The 24,490-nt window shown below is 41.1% G+C and overlaps 1 protein-coding gene across 5 annotated transcripts in view; it reads left to right on the forward strand.

The window, feature by feature from the left end:
* LOC123343967 (radial spoke head 10 homolog B2-like) overlaps positions 1 to 24,490 on the forward strand; it is a 60,653-nt gene that overhangs the window by 2,015 nt on the left and 34,148 nt on the right. For 4 of the 5 annotated variants that reach the window (XM_044979620.1, XM_044979621.1, XM_044979619.1 and 1 more), the window contains exons 3-17: positions 536 to 611; positions 1,203 to 1,271; positions 1,771 to 1,944; positions 6,331 to 6,416; positions 7,577 to 7,697; positions 9,271 to 9,447; positions 10,199 to 10,340; positions 11,775 to 11,896; positions 13,085 to 13,274; positions 14,147 to 14,258; positions 15,697 to 15,776; positions 15,882 to 16,030; positions 17,036 to 17,143; positions 21,103 to 21,276; positions 22,620 to 22,751. In XM_044979620.1, coding sequence (XP_044835555.1) covers positions 536 to 611; positions 1,203 to 1,271; positions 1,771 to 1,944; positions 6,331 to 6,416; positions 7,577 to 7,697; positions 9,271 to 9,447; positions 10,199 to 10,340; positions 11,775 to 11,896; positions 13,085 to 13,274; positions 14,147 to 14,258; positions 15,697 to 15,776; positions 15,882 to 16,030; positions 17,036 to 17,143; positions 21,103 to 21,276; positions 22,620 to 22,751 — 1,912 coding nt within the window. The remainder of the gene's footprint in view (positions 1 to 535; positions 612 to 1,202; positions 1,272 to 1,770; positions 1,945 to 6,330; positions 6,417 to 7,576; positions 7,698 to 9,270; positions 9,448 to 10,198; positions 10,341 to 11,774; positions 11,897 to 13,084; positions 13,275 to 14,146; positions 14,259 to 15,696; positions 15,777 to 15,881; positions 16,031 to 17,035; positions 17,144 to 21,102; positions 21,277 to 22,619; positions 22,752 to 24,490) is intronic. The other variant, XM_044979622.1, reaches the window with a different exon arrangement.

The following is a 24,490-nucleotide window of genomic DNA, read 5'->3' on the forward strand; positions in this document are numbered from 1 at the left end:
TGCCAATGGGGATGGGCCCATATGATCAGAGTTCAAGTGGCCTTCATACCCCATAAAAGCAGTGCTCATTATGGATGGAGAGCTGTATTGCAGCCCTGTGCCCTGGCTCTAGAATCTTGCTTCCCCACCTCATTCACACTTCACTTGCATAAAGCCTGATTCTTCTTGCTTTATTTGTGTAAAATAAATTTCACTATAAGTATACATGTAGTTTTCTATATAAAGTGAATACACTAGTATAATTACATAATACTTGGTGCTGCTTAACATTTAGAGTGAGGTACATAATGTGCATGGGGGTGCGCACTTCCTGCCAGTACTTTGGTCTTGAAATGGGAGCAAGCCTGATGTTCTACCCAGTAGCAAAATACAGTATATGCTTTCACCCCACCTCTTCCAGAATGGGAGTTAACAGATGCTAACAATGTAATTTGGCTTTTGTCGGAAAGTAATAGTCATTATTTTTTAACTTCTGTTGTTTCTGGTTTACTTGTACTGATTTGATTATTTCATCGTTAGTTTGTTTTCTTTGTAGTTATGAAGGAGAAAAAGTCCATGGATTATATGATGGAGAAGGTGTAGCATATTTTCAGGGAGGAAATATATACAGAGTGAGTAGATCAGCATTCTGTTTATGGGTACATCTTTGGCAAGGCACTAAGGGTACGACTTCACAGCCTGTGACAGCAAGGCTCCAAGCCTGGGTCAACAGGCTTGGGCTCGTGCTACGGTGCTAAAAGTAGCTGCATAGGCATTGCTGCCCATGCCCTGAAGCCTAAGGAGGGGGGTTTGCATGGGCTTCAGTGCCTGAGTTCCAGCCTGAGCTACAAGTCTACACAGCTATTTTTAGTGTGGTAGCGCAAGCCCTGTGAGCCTGAATCTGTTGACTCAGGATTGGAGGCTTGCTGCTGCTTGCTGTGTAAATGTACCCAAAATGTAAAGGGAAAATTCTTCCCCTGGAGGAGGACATGCTGCTACTCCCTTTGATTTCATTGGGAACTGCACATCTAAATTTTATGTGTATTGAATAGTGGATTCTGTAGTTTCTAAGGGCTGCTGATATTCAAAACTTAGTTCTTTTAGTGCTGATGGTTTGAGGGGGTTTAATTAGAACATGTTACTTCTCCTCAAACTACTTTAATAGCTATAGATCTAAGTTGTGATAAAGGAATAAAAACAATAGTATGTTTATTATTTTGAAGGGCATGTTTTCCGAAGGACTCATGCATGGACACGGGACTTATACATGGGCTGATGGAGTGAAGTATGAGGTAAAGTGCAATGTAAATAATTTTAAAGTATCATACAGCTGATTACAATCTATACATGCAAATTATAGGAAAGCATGTAGATTAGATGATTGCAGATGGCAATAGCAAACTTATTGTAGTGGCTGTGTATTAAATTTAAAGAACACACAAAATGTATCTAGAGTTAGTTGTGTTTTTTCCTGTTTGTGCACCATTAACAGGTGCCTTTCCCAGCTTGCTCTACAAAGACGATGCATGCACTGTGAAGTCCAAACTTGCCTCCTTCCTGCGGTTTGGCTTTTTTACAAACAAATCAACAATAAGATAACATACGGTGCGACTCAGAACTTCTCCCTGGGCTTGGCTGCTCCTAGGGCCCTTCCTTCAGGACAGCTTAGCCCATACCCTAGATACTGTCTCCCGCAAACGTTTACTCTCATCTCCCTTACAGCCAGAAGGAGTAATGAGTATATTGCTGTCTCACTTGAGAGAGTAATCAATTTATAATTTAATCTCTTAGGGGAACTTTGTTAAGAATGTGCAGATGTATAATGGCAGTTACACATGGCCTGATGGCAGCATGTATGAAGGAGAGGTGAAGAATGGAGTCAGGCATGGCTTTGGCATGTACAAGTGTGGCACCCATCCAGTTTCATACATTGGCCAATGGTGTGAAGGCAAAAGACATGGAAAGGTAAATAAGAAACGCACTGATGAAAGTATCATCTAGACCAGTGACATCTGGGATGAAAGTCAATACAGAGGGTTAGCACAGGTCTTCTGCATCACTTATGTGGGGGACTTAAGTGGGACTCAACTGGTACATAAGCTTTGAATTATCCTAATGAAATATATCTAATGTAGCATATGTTAATTAAAATGAGTGGTCCTGGTGGGGTAAGGCCTTCTTTTCTGTTAAAAGGGATGCATTGTGGGAACACCCCAACTTTCTGCTTTAATATTAACTAGTAAATATATATGTTACCTGCCCTTTTAGGAAGCTCTAATTAGATGGTGACCAAGCTGATCAAGAGGCAAAGAACCAGAGGCTGTTTCGTAAATATTGGCAATAATGGCACAAAATACTTTGCTGAAAGAGCAGTTAGCCAAATCCCGCTCCCCAAATGTGCTGAAGATAGTAGCTTAAGTATGCTGATAATAATTATGACAATAGCTAAGTCTTTAGTCTAAGTACTGTGGGATTAGCATGCAGGCCTAAATTTTCAAAAAAAGCTAGTGATTTTGTGTGCCCAACTTAAACTGGGGCTTATTATAAGAGGTGGGTTCTCAGCATTTTCTGAAAATCAGGCCTCTTTAAGATGTTTCAAGTTGGACACCAATAAATTGAGGTACCCAAAATCACGGGTCACTTTTGAAAATGTAGGCCCTTGTGCATCATCTCCAAGAGGCACTTGAATAGTACAGGCTGCTCTAGATGTTCACCAACAGGCCAATCTGGACGCTCACTTCTGTATGGTCATGGAGTTTTTGCTCTATCATAATCATATAGTAACTCTTCACTTAATGTTGTAGTTATGTTCCTGAAAAATGCGACTTCAAGCAAAACAATGTCAAGTGAATCCAATTTCCCCATAAGAATTAATGTAAATGAGGGGGTTAGATTCCAGGGAATTTTTTTTCACCAGACAAAAGACATATATAATACACACACACACACACACACACACACACACACAGTATACATTTTAAACAATTTAATACTGGTACACAGTGATGATAATTGTGAAGCTTGGTTGAGGTGGAGGAGTCAGAGGGTGGGATATTTTCCAGGGAATGCCTTACTGCTAAATGATGAACTAGCAATTGGCTGAGACCTCAAGGGTTAACTCTCACACTCTACAAGGCAGCAGGAATGGAGGAAGGGGAGAGAGCATCGCAGACAGAGAGACACACGGTGTGTATGAGAGAGATGCACGCTTCCCCTTTAAGTACACTGCCTTGTTAATTAGATCAGCTTGCTGAGACCGCAGCTGCTGCTGCCAGCAAGCTCCCTCTATCCTGAGCCCTGTCATGTGTCCCCCCCTGCTCTATGGAAGATGGGGTAAGTGTGGTGCAGGGGGACACCCTGACAGCCCCACAACAAGCAGGAGTCTCAGGGAGCAGCTCCAAGGCAGAGGGCAGGAGCAGCACATGGCAGTGGGAGGAGGGATAGCTGCATTTGCTAGCCTGCTGGGCAGCTGCTGCAGAGAGATCTTAGGGGAGCGGGGAGCTGATAGGGAGGCTACTGGTCCACCCTGGTTCCAAGCCCCCACCAGCTAGCTGAAATGGATTGCTCTTCCTGCAAGCAGTGGAAAAAGCAGGCGGCTGCGAAACGACATTAGAAGGGAGCATTGCACAACTTTAAACGAGCATGTTTCCTAATTGATCAGCAATGTAACAACGAAACAATGTTAACCAGGATGACTTTAAGTGAGGAGTTACACTGTTGTAACACCCTCAGGAAGTACAGTATTAGTGGATGTTTGTAAAGAGTTTGAAATATGTAAAGCTCTATAAGGACTACATTTTATTATATATTTATTCAGCCCTCCAGAATGTTGTCCTTGTTTCTGCTCAGTCATGAGCAGTGGGAATCTTTATCAGATGTGTCTCAGAATCCTTTGTGACATTTGTCATGTTGCCTCATTTGAAGCACGTCTGTAACTGGTACAAAGGATTCTGGGGTATATTTTGAGATCTGTTGTTAAAAGTACTTATTGCAGACAACTGAGCAGACCAGAAACACCATCTGGAGGAAGAAATGACACTGACAGAACTGTCCAGAGGAAGAGAACAGAACAATTAGGGCAGCATCCCAGTTGTGTCCTATGCCTTCTGAAAGATGGCATTGCAGAACTGGCTCTAGAAGTTAAAGTGGAACTCTGGATGAGTCAGAGTACTGCTGCTTTATCTTAGTCTGCTTACTGTAGTTAATAGATTCTGAGGTCAGAAGGGACCACAATGATCATTTAGTCTGACCTCCTGCATAACACGGGCCATACAACTTCATTGAAATAATTCCTGTTTGAACTAGAGCAGATCTTTTAGAAAAACATGCAACCTTGACTTAAAAATTGCCAGTGATGTAGAATCCACCCCAACCCTGATAAATTGTTCCAGTGGTTAATTACCCTCAGTGTTAAAAATTCATGCCTTATTTCCAGACTTAGTTAAGTCACAGCTATAGCAGATTCAGGATTCAGACCAGGACATGGAACTCAAACCGCTTTAGTGGCACTGATGAATGATCTCCTCCTGTCAGAGGACAGATGTCCATTCTCATCCTCCTGGGCCTGTCTGCAACAATCAACAGACCATGAGGTACTGCTGTTTCACCTGAGAGAGGTTGCAGGGGTCCAGGGTAATGTGCTGATATGGTTTGAGTTTTCCCTGGAGGACTCAAACTTTGTAGTGATGGGGAAACTGCACCTCCACACATTAGTCCACTCACTTGTGGAGTCCTAGAAGAATCATTTCTCTCTCTACAGTCCTTTTCAACATCTACATGCAATCACTAGGTGAAGTGGTCAGATGTCAGGAACTCAAGTGCCAGCAATATCTAGATGACACACAGCTCTACCTAGTCTTCACCACATACAGCTACACCACTCCACCAAGATGGCCTTCAGCTCATGAAGAACAGCCAGCTGAAGCTGAACCCAAGCAAGACAAGTGATGCTGGTGGGTAGAGGAAAGCATTTGGAAGAGCCTGTAGCCAGGGTGTAATCTCCTTTGGTTGAAGATACACACCCACAAATAGTCAATTTGGTCTGTAGTCTAGGAATTCTCTTGGATTACTTGCTGATGCTGCACTCTCACATAGCATTACTTGCAGATAGCAGCTATCTATCATCTCCAATGGCTAAGAGACTCCATCCCATACTGGCAGATGATGACCTGACCTCAGTTATTGACGCCTTACTTGCTTCTCGGCTGGACTACAGCAGTGTGACAAACCTGGGCATGAAGTTTTCGGCACCTAGGAAACTCCACAACATAGGTCACTGCAAGCACATCAGACCTGTCCTCCACTTTCTACATTGGCTTTCCACAGAATTTTGAATTAAATTCAAGGTCTTGGTCCTTATCTTCAGGTCGCTCCATGGCCTTGGCCCAGGATATTTAAAGAATGCCTAAAGCTCTGGGATGCAGGCCACAGTCTTTTCTAGCACAGTGGAACTCTTTGCAGTAAGAGTAGAGCTTGTCTGTGTGGGAGACAGAACTTTCTTGGTAGCTGTGGAATGAACTCCCCCAGGAACTAAGGATCACCATTGCACTCCAAGTATATGCGTTTCTTTGACCTTGCCTTCTTTAACATAAATCATAGCAACACATGTTTAAAAAAAACCAAAACCCTACCAAAACAAAATACTTCACTGCAAATGCTTCTCCAGCTGGGGAGAAGAGGAAAGAACAAACACATAACCAATGTCATTCATATCACTTGATGCATTACTGAAAGGTGCTCACATACTATGGTGATAAGGGCAGTATAAGCACCTATATAGAATAGAATAGATTAGTGAAAGCATTTCCAAAGGGTTTGAGGCCACTTAGCATTGTTTGACTAAATGTAATTTTTAACATTTTTGAACACCTAAATGCTTGGGCTCTCTTAGCATGTAGCTAATGTTAGTGAAAATAACAGGATATAATTTTTTTTTAATTTTAGACTCTGGGTTGCTTTTAACATAAATTGGGTCTTCTTTTCTTAGCGACTGCTGAGAGAATGTTTGAATACAAGTTGTAATTGGTATATTTGGCATATACAGGGGTGGTGACAACTTTTTATTTGGGGGGAACTAGAATTAAACAATAATAAAATTATAGCTCTTGAATATCACTTTGTGTAGTTTTGTACCATAACTAAATTTGTCCACTTTTAATAAAGAGAGGAAAAACAAGCTTCTTATTTCAAACTCTGCTTTTTCTTTCTTTATCCAATCCTTAAATTTTGGGGTGAGCTGAAGTCCACCCAAGTTCCTACTTGTCTGCGTCCATGGTATATAATCTTACCTGAAAACATTTATGTGAATATTTAAGTATTGATTAATTAAACCGATCATACTCTTTGTTTCAGGGTACCATTTATTATAATCGAGAAGGTACTTCCTGGTATGAAGGCGACTGGGTAAACAACATCAAAGATGGCTGGGGGATAAGATGGTAGGTGTATAACATGTTTGTTCAGCACATCTTCAGAATTAATTTATTTTTATTTGGCGCACACAGTCTAATCCTTTGTTCCATATACTGGGCCTGATTCTCTACTGCCTTGCAGTTTGTGTAGTCATTCAGAGATATACAAAGGGGTGAAAATGCTACCAACTCAGAATGGTAGAATTTTTTATTTATTGTGCCCTTTGCACAGGAGTAAATGACTATGGAAAGTGCAAGAACAGTGAAGAACCAGGCCTAGTGTATGGCTTCAGTTTTTACTTGGGTAAGCCGTTTTCTTCTTCATTCCTACAAAGAAAACAACTAAAGATGAAACAATCAAAGACTGGTAGCAATAAACTGAAACATCCCTTTAAAAGAATTCTTCTTGATTGCGTGGTAACACTCCTTATTCCCCCCCTCACAAACAAATTAATTCTTTTGTAGGATTGTGCATGAGAGGGTGTTTTGGTTGATTGTTTATGGCATGCTATCCTCAGACAAATTTTAGGATGACTGAGATTTTTGGCAATATCTTCTGAGGTTTGACAGAATGTGAAGTCTTCATGCACTGACATCAGACTTCACCACACAAATGCTGATGTGGATAAATTGATAATTGGGGAAGTTGGTCAGGAATGTTTACATTTTTTACATCTGTACTCTGTTAACTGATCCAGAGCTCAGCCTTCTAAACCTGCTGGACACCTTCTCCAGTTACAGACAGCAGGTTAGCTTTCTCAAGACATGCCAACAAAGCAGGATGTTAGTCCTTAGTTTTTTGTGTGTTGGAGTTTGACTTCAAAAGATACACGCTGAACCCAGTTTTCAAAGTCTGCTAAGCCAGATGCCCTGAAGTTTTGCATATCCCCGAGACCTTTGAATTATTGGAGTCCTAATATATTATAATTGATATTTATTATTAAGTGTAGTCAACTGGGAATGTTTTCCTTTAGGTAGTATATATTGCAATCATAAACAAAGGAAAAATCAGAATGTAATAGTGTCAACATTGAAAATCTATCCCAGTATTACTGTTTTTTTTTCCCAGCAACAAGATGTGACTCTTGTTATAAATCGGTGGATTTAGGCACCTAACTGCCATTGTACCTTGTTAGTGTATATGATGGCTGAGTAATTAACTTCCTTATTGATTTGGTTTCTTGTAGTTATAAATCTGGAAATATCTATGAAGGTCAATGGGAAAAAAATGTGCGCCATGGGGAAGGAAGGATGAGATGGCTGACGACTAACCAGGAGTATACTGGACAGTGGGTAAATGGCATACAGGTACTACCCCACTTTAATTCAATACTTGACTCTTACACAGGTAAGATTAGATGCATCGATTCATACAGGAATAAAGAAGCTCAGTATGAGTCTGCTAATGGTAGATGCAGGAGTGTTTTACTCATAAATTGCTTTTTATGTTATTAGTTATAACTAGCAAAAATCCAATATTAAACCATGCTGCTGACTTGTTTTTATGAAAAGGTAACTTAATTTTACACACCAACCAAAGGAAAATATAATTCCTTCCCATAATAAAAATTAAATCTTTTTGGCTTTAGGATATTTAGAAAGAGGCTTTAGAGTGAAAGCTTAGAGTTGGTGTAAGGGGGGGACCTTACCCAGTCCAGCACTGGACCCTGCCACTACCTCAGTTCCCCCTTCTTGGGCTTCCCTAAAACTGGATCCAGCCATTCAGAAGTCAGATAACACCCCTTCTTGGGGTCTGGTTTATTAAAACAACATCATAGTTAAAGTATCAACTTAAATCAAAACAAATCTTTCCCTGACTCTACATTTCCTTAGGCTGGGCTCAACCTTTCTTTCCCAAAACCCAGTTTCTGCTGCCTGATGTTTCCTCAAACCTCTTCCTTGGGAGACTTCTGCTCCTGCCTCTCCATCTGGCTGGTGTGGAGTTCACCCTTCTAAGTCCTTTCCCCTGACCCTGAGTCCCTTTCAGGGGTCTTCTTACTCCCTGCAGGTCTGTCTCCCTTCCTGAACTGAGCTGAGTAGACTCCCTTTTATTAGTCTTAAAGCCTATTATGTTGGGGAGGCAACTGGCAAGGTGGGTCTGAGCCTAAATCTCTTACAGGGCCAGTTTCTCCCCACTCCCCAGTTAATTATATAGAAACAGGTTTTATATTTCATATAAACTTCAGTGAAAATAAAACTGTTTACATATACAGGTCATTTGCATAGTTGATTTTATTTCTGCTAATGTAGACCTCACTTAGTTAATTCTTATAGCTTAGTATATACATTCAGTATTTTAAGACAGTTAAAAGTGAAAATATCACCTGGTCTGAGTGGTGACCTGAAGATCTAGCTCCCCAGTGTCCCCTCCTGTGAAAGAACCCATGGAAGCAGGCTGGGGTTGGTGTAAAACTCCATTAGATTCCCCTCTCTGAGTCTTCCCCCATCATTTTGTTGGGGTGAGCATGGGGGTGAGCTGCTTCCTTTTCACCCCCACATAAAATGGGCAGGGAGTTTGGCCTCAAGAGCAGCACAGCTCTTGGCTGCTTGGCAGGGCACACAGACCAGGGAATGACATCTCTAAACTGGGGCTCATTTTCTATAGGAGACCAGCCAGTGAAGGCTGCCTGGACGATGTGTTGAATTAGTTCATCTCTGGAGTGCTGCTACCATGCCTCCTGGTGGACTTTATGTCCTGAGTTACCTGGTAGGAGCTAAGGTAACCTGGGGCTAAATCAAGCCCATTTAGCTGAATTAGCAATGGTAACCCTAAAACAAAACAACAACAAAAGTCTAGGTAGTTCCATTCCTTTGTATGAATTTAGATCTGCACCAATAGTAGCTCTTTAGAAAGTTCTTGTAAATGCTTGTTTTTTTTCAGCATGGGTATGGTACCCACTCCTGGTTTCTGAAGAGAATACCTGGGTCTCAATATCCTTTGAGGAATGAATATGTAGGGGATTTTTTAAATGGGGATCGTCATGGACGTGGAAGGTTCTTCTATGCCAGTGGAGCAATGTATGATGGAGAATGGGTTTGCAATAAAAAACATGGCATTGTGAGTATCGACAAGAGATGGGGAAAAAAAGAGATAAAGATGCAATTAGGGCTCGGTCTGCTCTGTATAGCAAATGTCTAGGTATCTGTTCCTTAGTGTATTGGAATGCACACATTGATGTCCATGCCCAATGAAGTTGATAGGAGCCCTTCCACTGACCTCACTGGATAAGTTCCAAGTGGAGGAGCATCTCTTGTATATGGTGAAATGTATTTTAACATAAAGCTTTTCAGTGTAATAGGTGTGTCTGACATTATCAACCTTTTGGCTGATAAATGACTGTTGCCTTCTGTTGGCCTTCTGGTTAAGGTCACTTTTAATGTCTGATGCACCTTCTCACAGGGATGGACTCTAGCTAATAGGTTGTTTCCATCTCCAGCTATGGTGATATGGGGACAGACTGTTAAAGTATGTTGAAAAGTTGTAAACAATTTTAAGCATAGTGAAAAAATCCTTATTCCTCAGATGTTTCAGAGTAAAACATTTTAGCACTTCTATAGCACAGCAGCAGATTTTCTTTGTTTGATCTCAAAGTACTTTACACATGCAGATAAGTATCATCCTTCACTTTGCACTGTCTCATATATTGCAGTTTAAACCTCATTTAGATCAAAAGGAAATCCAAGTGCTTGCAAACATATTTCTTTTCTAATGATCTTTTACTAAATGTGCACATTTACATCAAAATGAAACAAAAGAGCCGCTCTCTCTCCCTCCCTCCCTCTCTCTCCCCCTCTTGCCCACCCCCCAGGGAAGATTTGTCTTCAAGAATGGGCGTATTTACGAAGGGGAGTTTATAAATGATCAAATAGCAGAGTACCCAGCTTTTCAAGTGGATGCAATGAATACGCAGGATCTGAGTGGCATTCGTACACAAAGTCCCTTTGGCACTGGTGAGCAGTTTGAAGCGATGGTGGGGAAAGTAGATAATTTCTAGTCAGATAGTTCACATTTTATAAAAATTACACATTTATTGTGTGAGACTGTTCTGTATTCACTGAAGAGTCATACACATTTCCCTATGAAGGTTCATTGATAGATAAATGAGAATTTGTAATTGCTAATGCAAGGTTTCACAGGAAATTGCAGTTTTAAATCATAATCTGTTCATAAAAGAATTAAAATTTAACACCATAAATGGCAATTGATTTCCTGTTGGTTTAGTTTCTCTAAGTTCCTTTGCACCAGCCCAGACAGTGGTGACAAGAAAAAGCAAAGCTCTTATGTTATCATTCCTCCTATAAAAGTGCTACTTGGCTGGCTGCTCAGTTTAGAAATAGAAAAGAAAGGCTTCTTTGCACTATATGGTCATTTCAGCAGCACAGCTATGGCGCTGTAGCTATGCCGCTGTAGCTCTGTCATGTAAATGCTTCCCACAGGGCTGGTAGGGGTTTTTCTGTTGCTGTAGTTAATCTACCTCCTCAACTGTCAGTGAAAGCATTCTTCCATTGACTTAGCCGCCGTCTACACCAGAGCTTAGCATAACTATGGCACTTAGAGGTGTGAATTTTTCATGTACACCAGTATTTTAAGTGTAGACCAGGCCGAAGGCTCTCACTCTGTTCTGGACCTTGCAATGCCTAGACAGAGAATGATATAACACACATGCATAAAATTAGGGGAGAAAAATCCTGAGGTGTGGCCAAACTGGATAGGGCAAAGGTCAGTGCTATGTGTGTGCAAAGGTGATTTAAAGCTCATCTTTGCACTGACCTGATTTGGCAGCAGCTGTGTATGTCTGGGTCCCACTCAGATAAATTTTTATTTTTTGAGTCTATGCCTATATTCTCTCAATGGTATGGGAGTGTAAACAGTGTTTTGTTTGTCATAACATTTTGCAGTCCCCTTTTAGTCGTTTTCTAAAATATGATTTCCTAACAAAGATTTTTTTAACAAGGTCAACTTCTTTCACCCACCTTACACCTAGGAAGATACGTTGTTTAATTACATATTCCTCTTTACTTCCATGCTTCTTTTTTGCTCCATATCATGGCATTTGGAAGACTCTTTAAAATGAGTGAGTTCTCATCCAAGCCTCATCCTTAATGCATCTAGATGCACTTGGAAACACTACCACATGGAAATTTAACAAGACATGATGTTAACATGTTTTGTTGCACTTATGGAAGTTGGATGTGAGTCTTTAATATGTATTCTGTTAAAATAATGTTAAACAGATAAATTTTACCAACTGGGGGTACTAGTCTTCTCTTCTTTAAGTCAGTGAAACTTGGAACAAGATAATTGAGGATATTATTTTATCATTATAAATATTTTATTTTTATCTTATTATCCAAAGATAAATTGTTACTTTTGTTACTTGGTAGAAACCATAAGAATAATTGATGGCCCAGGAAATACCTCTCTGTTGGGATCAAACATTGAACTAGACATATCTTCATTGCTGAACTTGTTTCCAGAGAAAGACAGACAGGAAGAAATGAAACAGGTAAGAGCCTGCACACTGCTGACGTTTTTCAGTTTTGTTACTGATATGTTTCACATTATTTACTTTATTTTATTTGTGTGTTCTATACAAGTCTTTGTATTAAGCTATGATCTGAAAGTCTGAAGGCAATAAAAAACAAGAGAAGCAAATGGACAGCAATACCAAAAGGGTGATGTTCTGTGTGTTGAATGTTCCATAAAAAGCAATTTAAACAGGTCACATTAACTTTACTGAAAAGGCATTCAATATCTTCACTGGTAGAAGATGACAGAACAAGGAATAATAGTCTGAAGTTGCAGAGGGGGAGGTTTAGGTTGGACATTAGGAAAAACTTTTTCACTAGTAGGGTGGTGAAGAACTGGAATGGGTTACCTAGGGAGGTGGTGGAATCTCCTTCCTTAGAGGTTTTTAAGGTCAGGCTTGACAAAGCCCTGGCTGGGATGATTTAGCTGGGTTTGGTCCTGCTTTTGAGCAGGGGGTTGGACTAGATGATCTCCTGAGGTCCCTTCCAACCCTGAGATTCTATGATTCCCCTCCAGGACATGGGAGAGGTTAAGTTGGGGCCTTTGTGGTAACATTCCATAATGGTACCAAAGGAGCATAAAACTCCCCACTGTCAGCCAAGTTATGTCAGATTGACAAATCTGAAGATTAAATTCTTGTCTAGGGACTGTCTTTTATTCTGTGTTTGTACAGTGAGACCCTGGTCCCTAGTTGGGGCTTCTATAATACATACAAATAGCACACAGTCCTTTAACTATCCACAAAACTGGTGCAGTTCAGGCAACAGCAGGGCAGGTTTCCCCACAATTCCCTGACCAGGTCTCTTGTCCCTGACCTATGGGGGTGAGAGGATAGTTCAGGCTCCATGCCTACCTGTTTGTAGTCTTTATGGTGCAATTGCCAGAAAGGTTGCAAGATAGTGAGGTAGCAGTGGTAGGTTTTGGGATGTGGATACTTTTCCACTGGGAAATGGACTGAGAGGATCAAACTCCTTTCTCATAGGACAGCAAAGGACAATCCTATGTTAACAACTTCTGGCGGTACTGTCCCTGGCTGGATTTAGTAAATACATCAGCTGCGGTTACTACTTGTCATGAGATTGGCTGGATTTAGTAAATACATCAGCTGCGGTTACTACTTGTCATGAGATTAAAACTAAGGCATGCCGTTTACTGTTTTGTGTAGGTAGAATATGCGGTATTGAGACATATTACAGAACTGAGAAGAATCTACAGTTTTTATAGCAGCTTAGGCTGTGATCAGTCTCTTGACAACACCTTCCTGATGACTAAGCTCCAGTTCTGGAGATTTCTAAAGGATTGCAGGTTTCATCATTATAATGTAACCCTTGCTGATATGGACAGGATACTGAATGGTTTGTATGATTATAGATTGACTATCAGAAGCATATAATGGTTAGAGTTGGGGACTAGGAGTCTGAGAATTGGGTTCTATACACAACGCTGTGACTGACTTGTTCAGTGCCCATGGGCAATTTACCTGTTATCTGTGAAATGGGCATAAGAAGATTCACTCATGTGCTTTGGGATCCTCAGGCAAAAATAAGCAAAAAATAATAACACTCATCAAAAATGTTTTAAAGTGTTATTTTAAAAATCATACTTCTGTCTGAATTATATTCCTTATTATTGTTACAAGTAACACTTAAGGTGACTATAACTGAAAGAGATTAAAGAGGAAAGAGGTTTTTTTCCCCCAGTTTGTTTACTTTGTGTGTTCAACACCAATTTGTGTATAGTATGTGTCACTGTTCTCCTGCATAGCCAGTTAATCGGTCAGCTTCACCTGTTGCTGTTGTGAGTCTTTGTGACAAGTTGCAGAGGCACAACCTGATCCTTGCTACACAAGGGATTAGCTCTAGCTTTGCTTTCCCTGCCCTATGCTTGTGTGCCTAGCGGAAGAGCTCTAAGAAGGGTTCCTGAAAAGGCAGAAGTCAATGGGGCTTTGCCTGACCAGGTCCTGAGTGATTTGCCCAAGACTACAGGGGCATTTTGAATTCTCCCCTACCCTCATGACCCAGGTAGGTGATGCCCTGTTGGCTTACTGACTTGGAAGTAGTGCTACCTCTAGTCTGTTTCTTCTGTGAATGTTGGATCAATGTGAGAGATCATAGGAAGATGAGAGAGGCCTATTGGCAGATGTGGTGATAAGCTTTTTGTTATTTGTAGATCAAACTGCTTCAGTTAGTATTGATAATGGAGATTCTTTTCTATCTTCTTGTTTTAGAAGATAAAACAACACCTGAGGAGGTGCATTCTCCATATGAAACTTTACTGCTAAGAACATTTTTGACTTACCTTATTCATCTAGCAGTCCATATCTATCACAAAGAGCACAAGTAAGTGCTTTTACTTACTTTTAGTGAGAGTTCCCTGAGTTTCAGTGTTGACTATTATATAATTACAGTAACTGCTCACTTAACGCTGTAGTTATGTTCCTGAAAAATGCAATTTTAAGTGAAACAATGTTAAACGAATCCAATTGTCCCATAAGATTTAATGTAAATGCGGGGGGTTAGGTTCCAATTAAATTTTTTTGGGGCAGACAAAAGGCATTATACTGTATGCTGTACAGTATTGTACTGTGGTTGGGAAGTGCCCTTGGCTTACCCCACACAGGCACAGCCCGCTGCAGGCAAGCACACTAGGAAGCACCTTTGCAGCAGCAGCTTCCCCAGAGAACAGGCTCGCATTTTGCTGGGAATGCTCCAGGCCCACCTCTTCCCACCCCCACTCCACCTCCTCTCTGGGGCACGCCACAACCCCTCTTCATCCCCCCCCCCCCAAAAAAGTCCTAAGCGCTGCCAAACAGCTGTTTGGCTATCATCTAGTACAGTAATTCCAGTCTCAGAATAAGCATGATCAATCTTATTCTTCCTCTGCCCCCTCTCCTTTTTCTGACCTTTCTTCTGCTCCTTCTTTCTCTCTCTCCTTCATCTGCTAATGCCCTGTCCACAGCTCCCTGGGGTGAGTGGTTGGATTCAGATCTCAGGAGAAAGTTCTCTCCTCCTCCTTCTGACTTTTTTTTTTTTTTTTTTTGAAACTAGTATTCAGTTATTTAGGGAATGTACATGGCATGCATACATCAGTTTCAGTTGAATAGTGGAGTCTGGCCTTGTGATTTGGCTTCAGTTTGTGGCACTGCCATGCAACACTCCCCTCAAAAAAATAAAATAAAAAAAAATTCCCAGCTTACCTTAAAATTCTTACTCCCAAGGGTGGTGGAGCACAGGCTTCATACAGATATAGTATAAGTTCCAGAATGTCATTGACATATAATAAATTTGTTAGTCTTTAAGGTGCCACAAGTACTCCTGTTTTTATTGACATATGAGTGCCTTTGGCTGGTCAGTATACTTTATAATGGGTAATTATAAAAAAAATTGACTTGTATTGCTTTATGTAAAATATAGTAGATAATCTGTTCAGAGGAAGGGAGGAAAAAGAAAATACTGACTTTCAGTTGGACTTGTGCTACTAAGGTACTTAGTCATTTTTGAAAATCCCATCCAATATGCCTATAAATTGTATAAAATACATCCATTGCTTTGGGCTTCAGGAAAATAAATAAATCTTCTGGAGCTTCACAATGTGATAGCATTGCAAATAGTCCTTAGGGATAGAACATAGTTCACGGAAAAATTTGTCAAGGAAAAATCCACAGTATAACTTTTACAGGATAAATATCCAGTGTTGCACTTGTGAATCAAATAATGATTGATAATACCTGGTGTGCAAAAAAGGAAGATGTAATATAAAACTTTGTTTTAACCATAGAGATAAAGGTCCATATCTGTTTAAGTGTTTCTCAGAAATGATGATGAAAAACATTATTCCCAATGCTTGTCATATACAAGGTAAGTAATGCAACACTTTTCTGTGCTAAGCAGAATCAATTGCTGTTAGTAGTTATTAAACAAGTTTTATTTGAACTTATGTATTTTCCCACTTCAATTCTACAGGCATTTTATTTTGTGAACAACAACAAACTGTCTGTGCAATTAATTACATTGATAAATGCTGGGAGATATACAGGGCTTATTGTAGACCAAGCACCATACCTCCTTATGAACCCACAATGAAAATGAGACATTTCCTCTGGATGTTGAAAGTAACAATCTTATATACTTTGATTTGTGTGTCTAGGTACTAATTTATTTGTCTAGTTCACAGTGACATTTTAAAACTCTTTTCACTAAAGGCCTGCTATTGAAAACACTTAAGAACTTGAGTAACTGTATTCACATAAGTTATCTTATTGGCCTCAAAGATATGGTTCACAAGAATAAAGTTGCTCACATGCTTAACTGTATGGAGGATCCAATTCCAAATTCTTTGATTCCTCTATGCCTTAGACTCCATTTTGAGTCTTTAATGTTTTTATTCAATTTAAATATTTTCACTAACGCTTTTTTAAAGGTAGATACTAATTGTTACTGATTAAAAATTAATGTCTGCCGAAGTCCAAGGCTGACAGATTCAGAAATAAAATAACATTCAATAAACAATATTTTTAAATGCAGTATTTATGTCATTTGAAGTATGGTAAAGCATTGTGGATACAGGATTATTTCCCAGAGCCCCTGAAATTTAGGGCCTGATCCAAATCACATTGAAGTTCTCCCATTGATATCAGTAGGTTTTGGATCAGGCCCTTAATGATTAAAAATCAAGCCTGCTTACACCTCTGGAAATCAGCTGCCTGTTTGCAAGACTCCTCTGCATTCCTATGGGAAACACTTACTGATTCACCCCTTCTTTTATGCAGAGTGGAATTAAAAAAAATAAAACTGGCAGACAGAGAAATGGGTAACTGTTGGGTGTATCTAAGTCAGCAGGATCCAGGGGGATAGTTAATTGATGAACTTTCCTGAACTTTGGGTTTAACATATGATATAAGTGAATACTAGTTCTGTTGAAGTCAATGGCAAAACTCCTATTGACTTCAGTGAGGCCCTGATTTTATCCTATATAGCATGAATTATTTTGTGAGAGACCAATCCTGCTTCCACTAAAATCAAGGGGAATTTTGACATTGACTTCAAAGGGAGCCAGATCAGGTCCATATTTATAAATGTCTCAAGTACTAGTAACTTTTGACCTTTTTGACATACAGGATTTAAATATGTTAAGCAAACAATTAACTGCTACAAAAATTGTGGAAATACTGGTAAAGGACAATCCTTTTGTACGCGATGGAGATGACAGCAACTTACAGCATGAGGTATGTAAGGAAAAAAGTTCATGATGCAAATCGTCAGCAGGTAATTGCTACAGAATCAATTACAATTATTTTTAGAAGATGTCAGCAAATAGAATTGTACCATCATATCTTCCAGAAAAGAAGAAAAATAGTGTTGTTTATATTCAAGAAATGGAGCTGATCATTAAGCGTTCCATCTTGATATTCCTTTGTTCATCATATATCATCTGGGTTATTTTATCCCACATACTTCTCATTGTTACATGGTTTGCTCATTATCATGCCCTTCCCATTACTGGACAGTTAACTGCAAATGTGTTCTCTATGCCCTGTGACTGCACACTGGATGTCTGGGATATGTTCTGAGAGTACAACAGTGCATAGTTGTGCAGGACTCTTTGCACCACTTATTTTCCATGGGGGAATTGCACAGGAGTGCACAGATGAAATGGCTGCACTGGGAGATCTCTGCACTTCTTGCTACTTAGGAGCCTTTAGGCTGGATCATCAGCTGATTAGTGAGATCGTCAATCGTGCAGATCTGCTGGCTCAGGAACCCTGAACATGGGGTGTGAGCAGCAGTGCCTGCACTTCCAGCCTGCAAGGCAGGAGCAGTGGCTGTGGAGGAACTTTATTGCAGTCTCTCAGCCAGCCTGCAGGTTGAGACTTTCATCCCCTCAGTCCCTGTAGAAATCTTTTTGCACTCAAGCGTTGTGCAGGATGGGTGAATTTCACCCCTAAGGAATTAGTTTTCACCCAACTGCAGTCTACTGCAATCTACATTATTGAATTTGTTATAAATACCTGTTTGTGGTAGCTTGGATGGACGTAGTTTGTTTTGTTATTAAATAATCCATTACATGCCCTTTACTGTAGACACTAGGCACAATGCATACAACAAAACACTGTCCATTCCAGACAACAGTATAACCATTCCCTTGTCCGCCAGATAGAGAAATATCCCTGAGCCTTAACGCCAAGTGTAGCAAAAACTTAGCCAGGAGGATGATGCAGTACTGCATTGTCATTCAATTGTATGCAATGTGTAATACTGTATATTACCTGCTAATGTCATAATAGCATATAGTAATGTAATAGGACTTTGGTTCTGATCAGTTTTCCACAGAGAAGAAGGGTCATGATCATTATTGATTATTAGGCCCTGATTCGGTAAGCTCTTTAAGCATTGTGCACATGAACAATCCAATTTAAGGGTATGTCTACACTACAAAATTAGGTCGAATTTATAGAAGTCAATTTTTTAGAAATCGATTTTATACAGTCGATTGTGTGTGTCCCCACTTAAGACCATTAAATCAGCAGAGTGCGTCCATAGTACCGAGGCTAGCATCGACTTTTGGAGCATTGCACTGTGGATAGCTATTCCACAGTTCCCGCAGTCTCCGCTGCCCATTGGAATTCTGGGTTGAGCTTCCAATGCCTGATAGGGCAAAAACATTGTTGCGGGTGGTTCTGGGTAAATGTCGTCAGGCTCCCCTCCCGCCCCCCCCCCCCGGTGAAAGCAACGGTAATAAATGGCTTCTCGCCTTTTTTCCTGGGTTACCCGTGCAGACGACATACCACAGCAAGCATGGAGCCCGCTCAGCTCACTGTCACCGTACGTCTCCTGGGTGCTGCTGGCAGACACAGTACTGCAGCGCTACACAGCAGCAGCTCGTTGCCTTTTGGCAGCAGACAGTGCAGTACCACTCATAATGCACTATCTGCTGCCAGCCTAAGATGTATAAGAGAGATGGAGTGGATCAAAACAATAAAGAGACCAGATTTGTTCTGTATTCATTTGCTCCCCCCGCCTCCCTCCCTCCATGAATAGTGCGGGGAGGGATAGCTCAGTGGTTTGAGGATTGGCCTGCTAAACCCAGGGTTTTGAGTTCAGTCCTTGAGGGGGCCATTCTGTGTGACGACCCTGTAAGCCATGTCGTCAGTCGCCCCTCCCTCCATCAGAGCAACAGCAGACAATTGTTTTGTGACTTTTTTCAGCACAGACGCCATAGCAAAGCAAGCATGGAGCCCGCTCAGATCACCGCCGCAATTATGAGCACTGTAAACACCACGCGCATTATCGGTAGAAGGTTGCATTTTGCCTCTTACTGAGGTATGCCGGTTTGGTGTGAGAGATCTTTCACACAGGGCCAGGCAACAGAATTTGGCTTGCAGGCAGCCATGGTAAGAAGCAATCTTTGGCTTCTTTAACCTTCGTAACATGTGGGAATGGTTTCAAACAGCACTGCCCTCATTTCCCATACCAAGAAACCATTGGATTGGCCATTTAAAATGGGTTGGCCATTTAAAAGGAGGAAGGGCTGAGGTTTTCGGGTTAACATGCAGCACAAACCCAACTAAACCCCCACCCACACACACCCAATTCTCTGGGATGATCGCTTCACCCCTTCCCCCACTGCGTGGCTAACAGCGGAGAACATTTCTGTTCCGCCACAGGCAAACAGCCAAGCAGGAACGGGCACCTCTGAATGTCCCCTTATAAAATCACCCTGTTTCAACCAGGTGACCAGGAATGATATCACTCTCCTGAGGATAACACAGAGAGATAAAGAATGGATGTTGTTTGAATGCCAGCAAACACCGGGACTATACGCTGCCAGGCTTTGTTATTCAATGATTCCAGACTAAGTGCTACTGGCCCAGCGTGGTAAAGTGTCCTACCATAGAGGATGGAATAAGGCTGCCCTCCCCAGAAACCTTTTGCAAAGGCTTTGGGAGTACATCCAGGAGAGCTTTATGGAGATGTCCCTGGAGGATTTCCGCTCCATCCCCAGACACGTTAGCAGACTTTTCCAGTAGCTGTACTGGCTGCGAATGCCAGGGCAAATTAATCATTAGATATGCTTGCTTTTAATCCATGTATAATATTTACAAAGGTACACTCACCAGAGGTCCCTTCACCGCCTGGCAGGTCCAGGAGGCAGCCTTGGCTGGGTTCGGGGGGTGGTACTGACTCCAGGTCCAGGGTGAGAAACAGTTCCTGGCTGTCGGGGAAAACGGTTTCTCAGCTCACAGCAAGGAAGCGATCTTCAACCTCCTCCTCATCATCTTCCTCGTCCCCAAAACCCACATCCCTGTTGCGTACTACTCCATTGACGGAGTCAAAGCACAGGGGTGGGGTAGTGGTGGCTGCACGACCTAGAATGGCATGCAGCTCATCATAGAAGTGGCATGTCTGGGGCTCTGACCCGGAGCCACCGTTTGCGCCTCTGGCTTTTTGGTAGACTTGCCTCAGCTCCTTAAGTTTCATGCGGCACTGCTGCGGGTCCCTGTTATAGCCTCTGTCCTTCATGCCCTTTGAGATTTTTTTCAAATGTTTGGGCATTTCGTCTTTTTGAATGGAGTTCTGATAGCACGGCTTCGTCTCCCCATACAGCGATCAGATCCCGTACCTCCCGTACGGTCCATGCTGGGGCTCTTTTGCGATTCTGGGACTCCATCATGGTCACCTCTGCTGATGAGATCTGCACTCACCTGCAGATCGCCACGCTGGCCAAACAAGAAATGAGATTCAAAAGTTCGCGGGCCTTTTCCTGTCTACCTGGCCAGTGCATCTGAGTTGAGAGTGCTGTCCAGAGTGGTCACAATGGAGCACTCTGGGATAGCTCCCGGAGGCCAATACTGTCGAATTGCGTCCACACTACCTCAAATTCAACCCAGCAAGGTCGATTTCAGTGCTAATCTCCTCGACGGGGGAGGAGTACAGAAATCGATTTTAACAGTCCTTTAAGTTGAAAATAACGGCTTCGTTGTGTGGACGGGTGCAGGGTTAAATCAATCTAACGCTGCTAAATTCGACCTAAACTCGTATTGTAGACCAGGGCTAAGTCAATGGGACTGCTTATGTGCTTAAAATTAAGCATCTGCTGAAATGCTTTGCTGGATTAGATGCTTAGTCCTCAAAGATGAGATTCTACAGAGATGAAGTAATTATTATTATTATTATTTTACTCTAGTTGGTTTTTCTTGAATTCTTTGAAGCTCTCCTTGATTGCGCCCTGTTATATGTTACCAATGATATGATTAAGCAGCAAGTAGATCTTGTAAATCAAGAAGGAAATGGTTATAGAACTGAAGATTACACAGAAGGGGCACGGCATATTCTGCAGCACCCAGAATACTCATTTCAGGTACTAATGATGTTGCACTTCGTATGCTATGTTATAATTTAATATTTATATTACAGTACCCATCTAGAGGTCTCAATAATGGACCAAATAGTTCTGGGTTCCATGCAAACATGTATGAATTAGATCCCTCTATTCCATGCAAACATATAGTTCCTGCCCCAAGGAGGTTACAGTTCAAGAAAATAAGTGACACACTGGGAGGAAAGGGATCCAAGCAAATGTATAAAATTTTTATATACACTTAGACTTTTTTCCTGATAAATTCTGCATATATAAAGTATGTGCAGCCCATCTGCCCCTTAATCCACTATTAATTGGCTGATTTCCTATAAGCATTTTGGCAGAGGAAAGTGGCTTTTCAGATCAGTTCAGAGAGGGCGTAATTGGCAGCATGGAAAAAGGCACAGATATTTGTGTGAGAAGCTGACAAATGGGTGGACATTGTTGAAGAGTGAAGTTCACATGATAAGAGACAAGTGCCTATTTTCCATAAAGTGCAGCTCTGTTCTAAAAAGTGACCCTGTAAAAATGGCATTGTAGATTCTATTTTCAATTAGTCTCACTGTTTCACAGACAGCTTGATAGTTTTTTCTTTAAAAACAGTTAAAGATTCTACAGATCAAATGATGCTTTCAGTGACACCTGTGCAAAAATACTGACAGCAGTGGAGATGGCCTGGGGTAGCTGGGCATAATTTGGTTTATATAATTTGGTAGAGGGCATAATTTGCTCTGTAGAATCTTTTATTACTAGCAATGATGCACAATACAGAAGGAACCCAGCTTGATTCTCAGAGCCTATGCTGAATTTGCAATGCTATCAGTTAGAAAAAATATATATCTTTACTTGCAAAGTGAGCAATTTCTACCTGGAAATTAGTGGGAGACAATGAATATGGAATCCACAATAACATTTTTAGAGAGTGTTGTGAAAAATTACTTCACCAGAATAGGGTTCCACCATAGGTGCTGGAACTATGGGTGCTGTGGGGGCTGCCACAACCCCTGGCTTTAAGTGGGTTCCATTATATACAGGGCTTACAGTTTGGTTCAATGGCTCTCAGCACCCTCACTATACAAATTGTTCCAGCACCCATAGGTTCCACTGTATGTAATACCCAAACACAATAGCTACATTAGACGCACAGAATGTTTATTGCTTCCATTAGCCATTTTGATGCTTTGTTGGCCTAGCTATTTCTAGCTTCAGAGGGTGTAAACCATTTGCTCATGTAATTGCATGCTTGAGTTTGATTTCTAACATGATAAAGTTACAATACTGTTTTCAAAACTGTACTGGATTATGCTGAAAACACCATCTCTTTTGTGTTTATTTTGTATTAGTCCATTCATAGCAGAAGTATGATCAGTGCTGAGGTAAGCCATGAACCCTCTGAGACAAATCACTACTACATTACTACAAGGTCTTCAAGCAAGCTAGCACAGTCACCTGATAATAGAATAAAGAAACCTGAGGTCGGTAAAACAGGTGCTCTGAAAAGGAAAGTGAAAGGACCATCATTTTTGCTTTTTCAGGCAGGGGGCAGACAGGCATGACTTTTTTTTTTTTTAAAGTTGTAAGTAGTTTGAGATCTAAAATACTTTTGAAGAAAATCTGGCCCCATTGAAGTCAAAGTGAGTTTGCCCTTTACTTTAATGGGGCCAGGATTTCATCTGTTGTTAATAGAATACAGGTGTGTGCCTGCATGCATGTGTAGATCTAAAATAGATATATTTTGTTTAGCAAATGTAAATGCTTGCTTCCATTACTACCTGCAAAGACCTGTGTTTAGAATACTGTCTCCTCTAGGGCAGCTGATGACATAATTAATAACTAGAGCAGGAAGAAAGCATTGAAGAGTTAAATTATAGATAACCCTTCATGGGGCACAGAAGTTATAGCTGGGACTAGTGGGCACAGGGGAGCCAAGCTGTGGATTCAGTTGCACGCAGGGAGCTGGGAACTGGTCAAAGAGACTTGGAGGCATCGAGTAAGATCACCCCAATTTTAATCTGTTGGTATTTCTGATAGCACATACTACATTTTCAATGTTTAATTTCTGAAAATGGGACCTTCTTACTCACCACATCTGTTTCCTGTGTATATTTTGGGTCTCAGCTGCTTATTTAATGATTAAAGAATAAGCTTTTACTATTCTTTCCTCCTGTTAACGCTACGGAGTCAATAAAGGTGCACAAGCAGGAGTATATTCATTCTCTCAAAGAAGGAATTCCAAAACTATGTTCCAAAATGGCAGGGTCAAATTCTGCCCCCAGAAAATCTCTGCAACTCTGTTGCTACTGCACAAAGCTGTGTCTCCAATGCGGTTGTGCAGCTGTAACTGTGGGCAGAATTTGGCTTGCAGAATTGTTATTACTGTTGATGTAAAGATGTATGAATGAGTTTTAGTAATAATAATACCCCCCTCCATATTATGAGGTGGAAAATTTTCCATTTGACTCTCAGATCCTAGGATATGTTTGGCATTTAGTAAGCAGCTCTGGCATTTAGTGAGCAGACTAAACTTCATTGAGAGTCACAGAGAGACAATAGAGGTGGAACTCCTCATTGCTATTTTACAGTTGCTTGTCAGAGGGAAGGACAATAATGTAAGGCTGCAAGACAAAGAAGCTGCATGATATGAAATTTGGAAGGAGGAAGATCATATTTTCTCTCTCTCTCTATTTTTCTTCACATCCTCCATTAATCTCTCTCTTTCTTTAGCTGCACTTGTAAAGAGTTTCTGGAGACAGCAGTTTCTCCTACTAAGTAATATAATCAGTAGAGGAGTTTCATTACTTTACTTCAACAGGACAGGACAACTAATGGTATCAAACAGTTACCTCAGAAGGACATGTGTAAGGACAGGACCTCTATTTTCAACAAGGCTCTAAGGAACATGGCAGCCATCTTCTGTGAGCCTGTAGTTCAAGAAGATCCAGCTAAAAAGCTTATTAAAAAGCTACTGTAGATGGCAGCTTTGGTAGGTAGCATGGTCTAGTGCACTGAGGATACAGCTGGAAATCAGGTACTTCTGTGGGCTAGTCGTAACTCTGCCACTGGTTTACTGTGTGGCCTTGGACAAGTCACTTAAGCTCTGATCTGGCAATTGGCTCAGCACAGACACATCCCCGCAATTTAAGCGGGACTCCTATGGCCACTGGAGTATGCCCACATGGAGCCAATTTCAGGATTGAGGCCTTGATCCCTCTGT

This window comes from Mauremys mutica, chromosome 11, assembly GCF_020497125.1.
Source record: "Mauremys mutica isolate MM-2020 ecotype Southern chromosome 11, ASM2049712v1, whole genome shotgun sequence".
Lineage (NCBI taxonomy): Eukaryota > Metazoa > Chordata > Testudines > Geoemydidae > Mauremys > Mauremys mutica.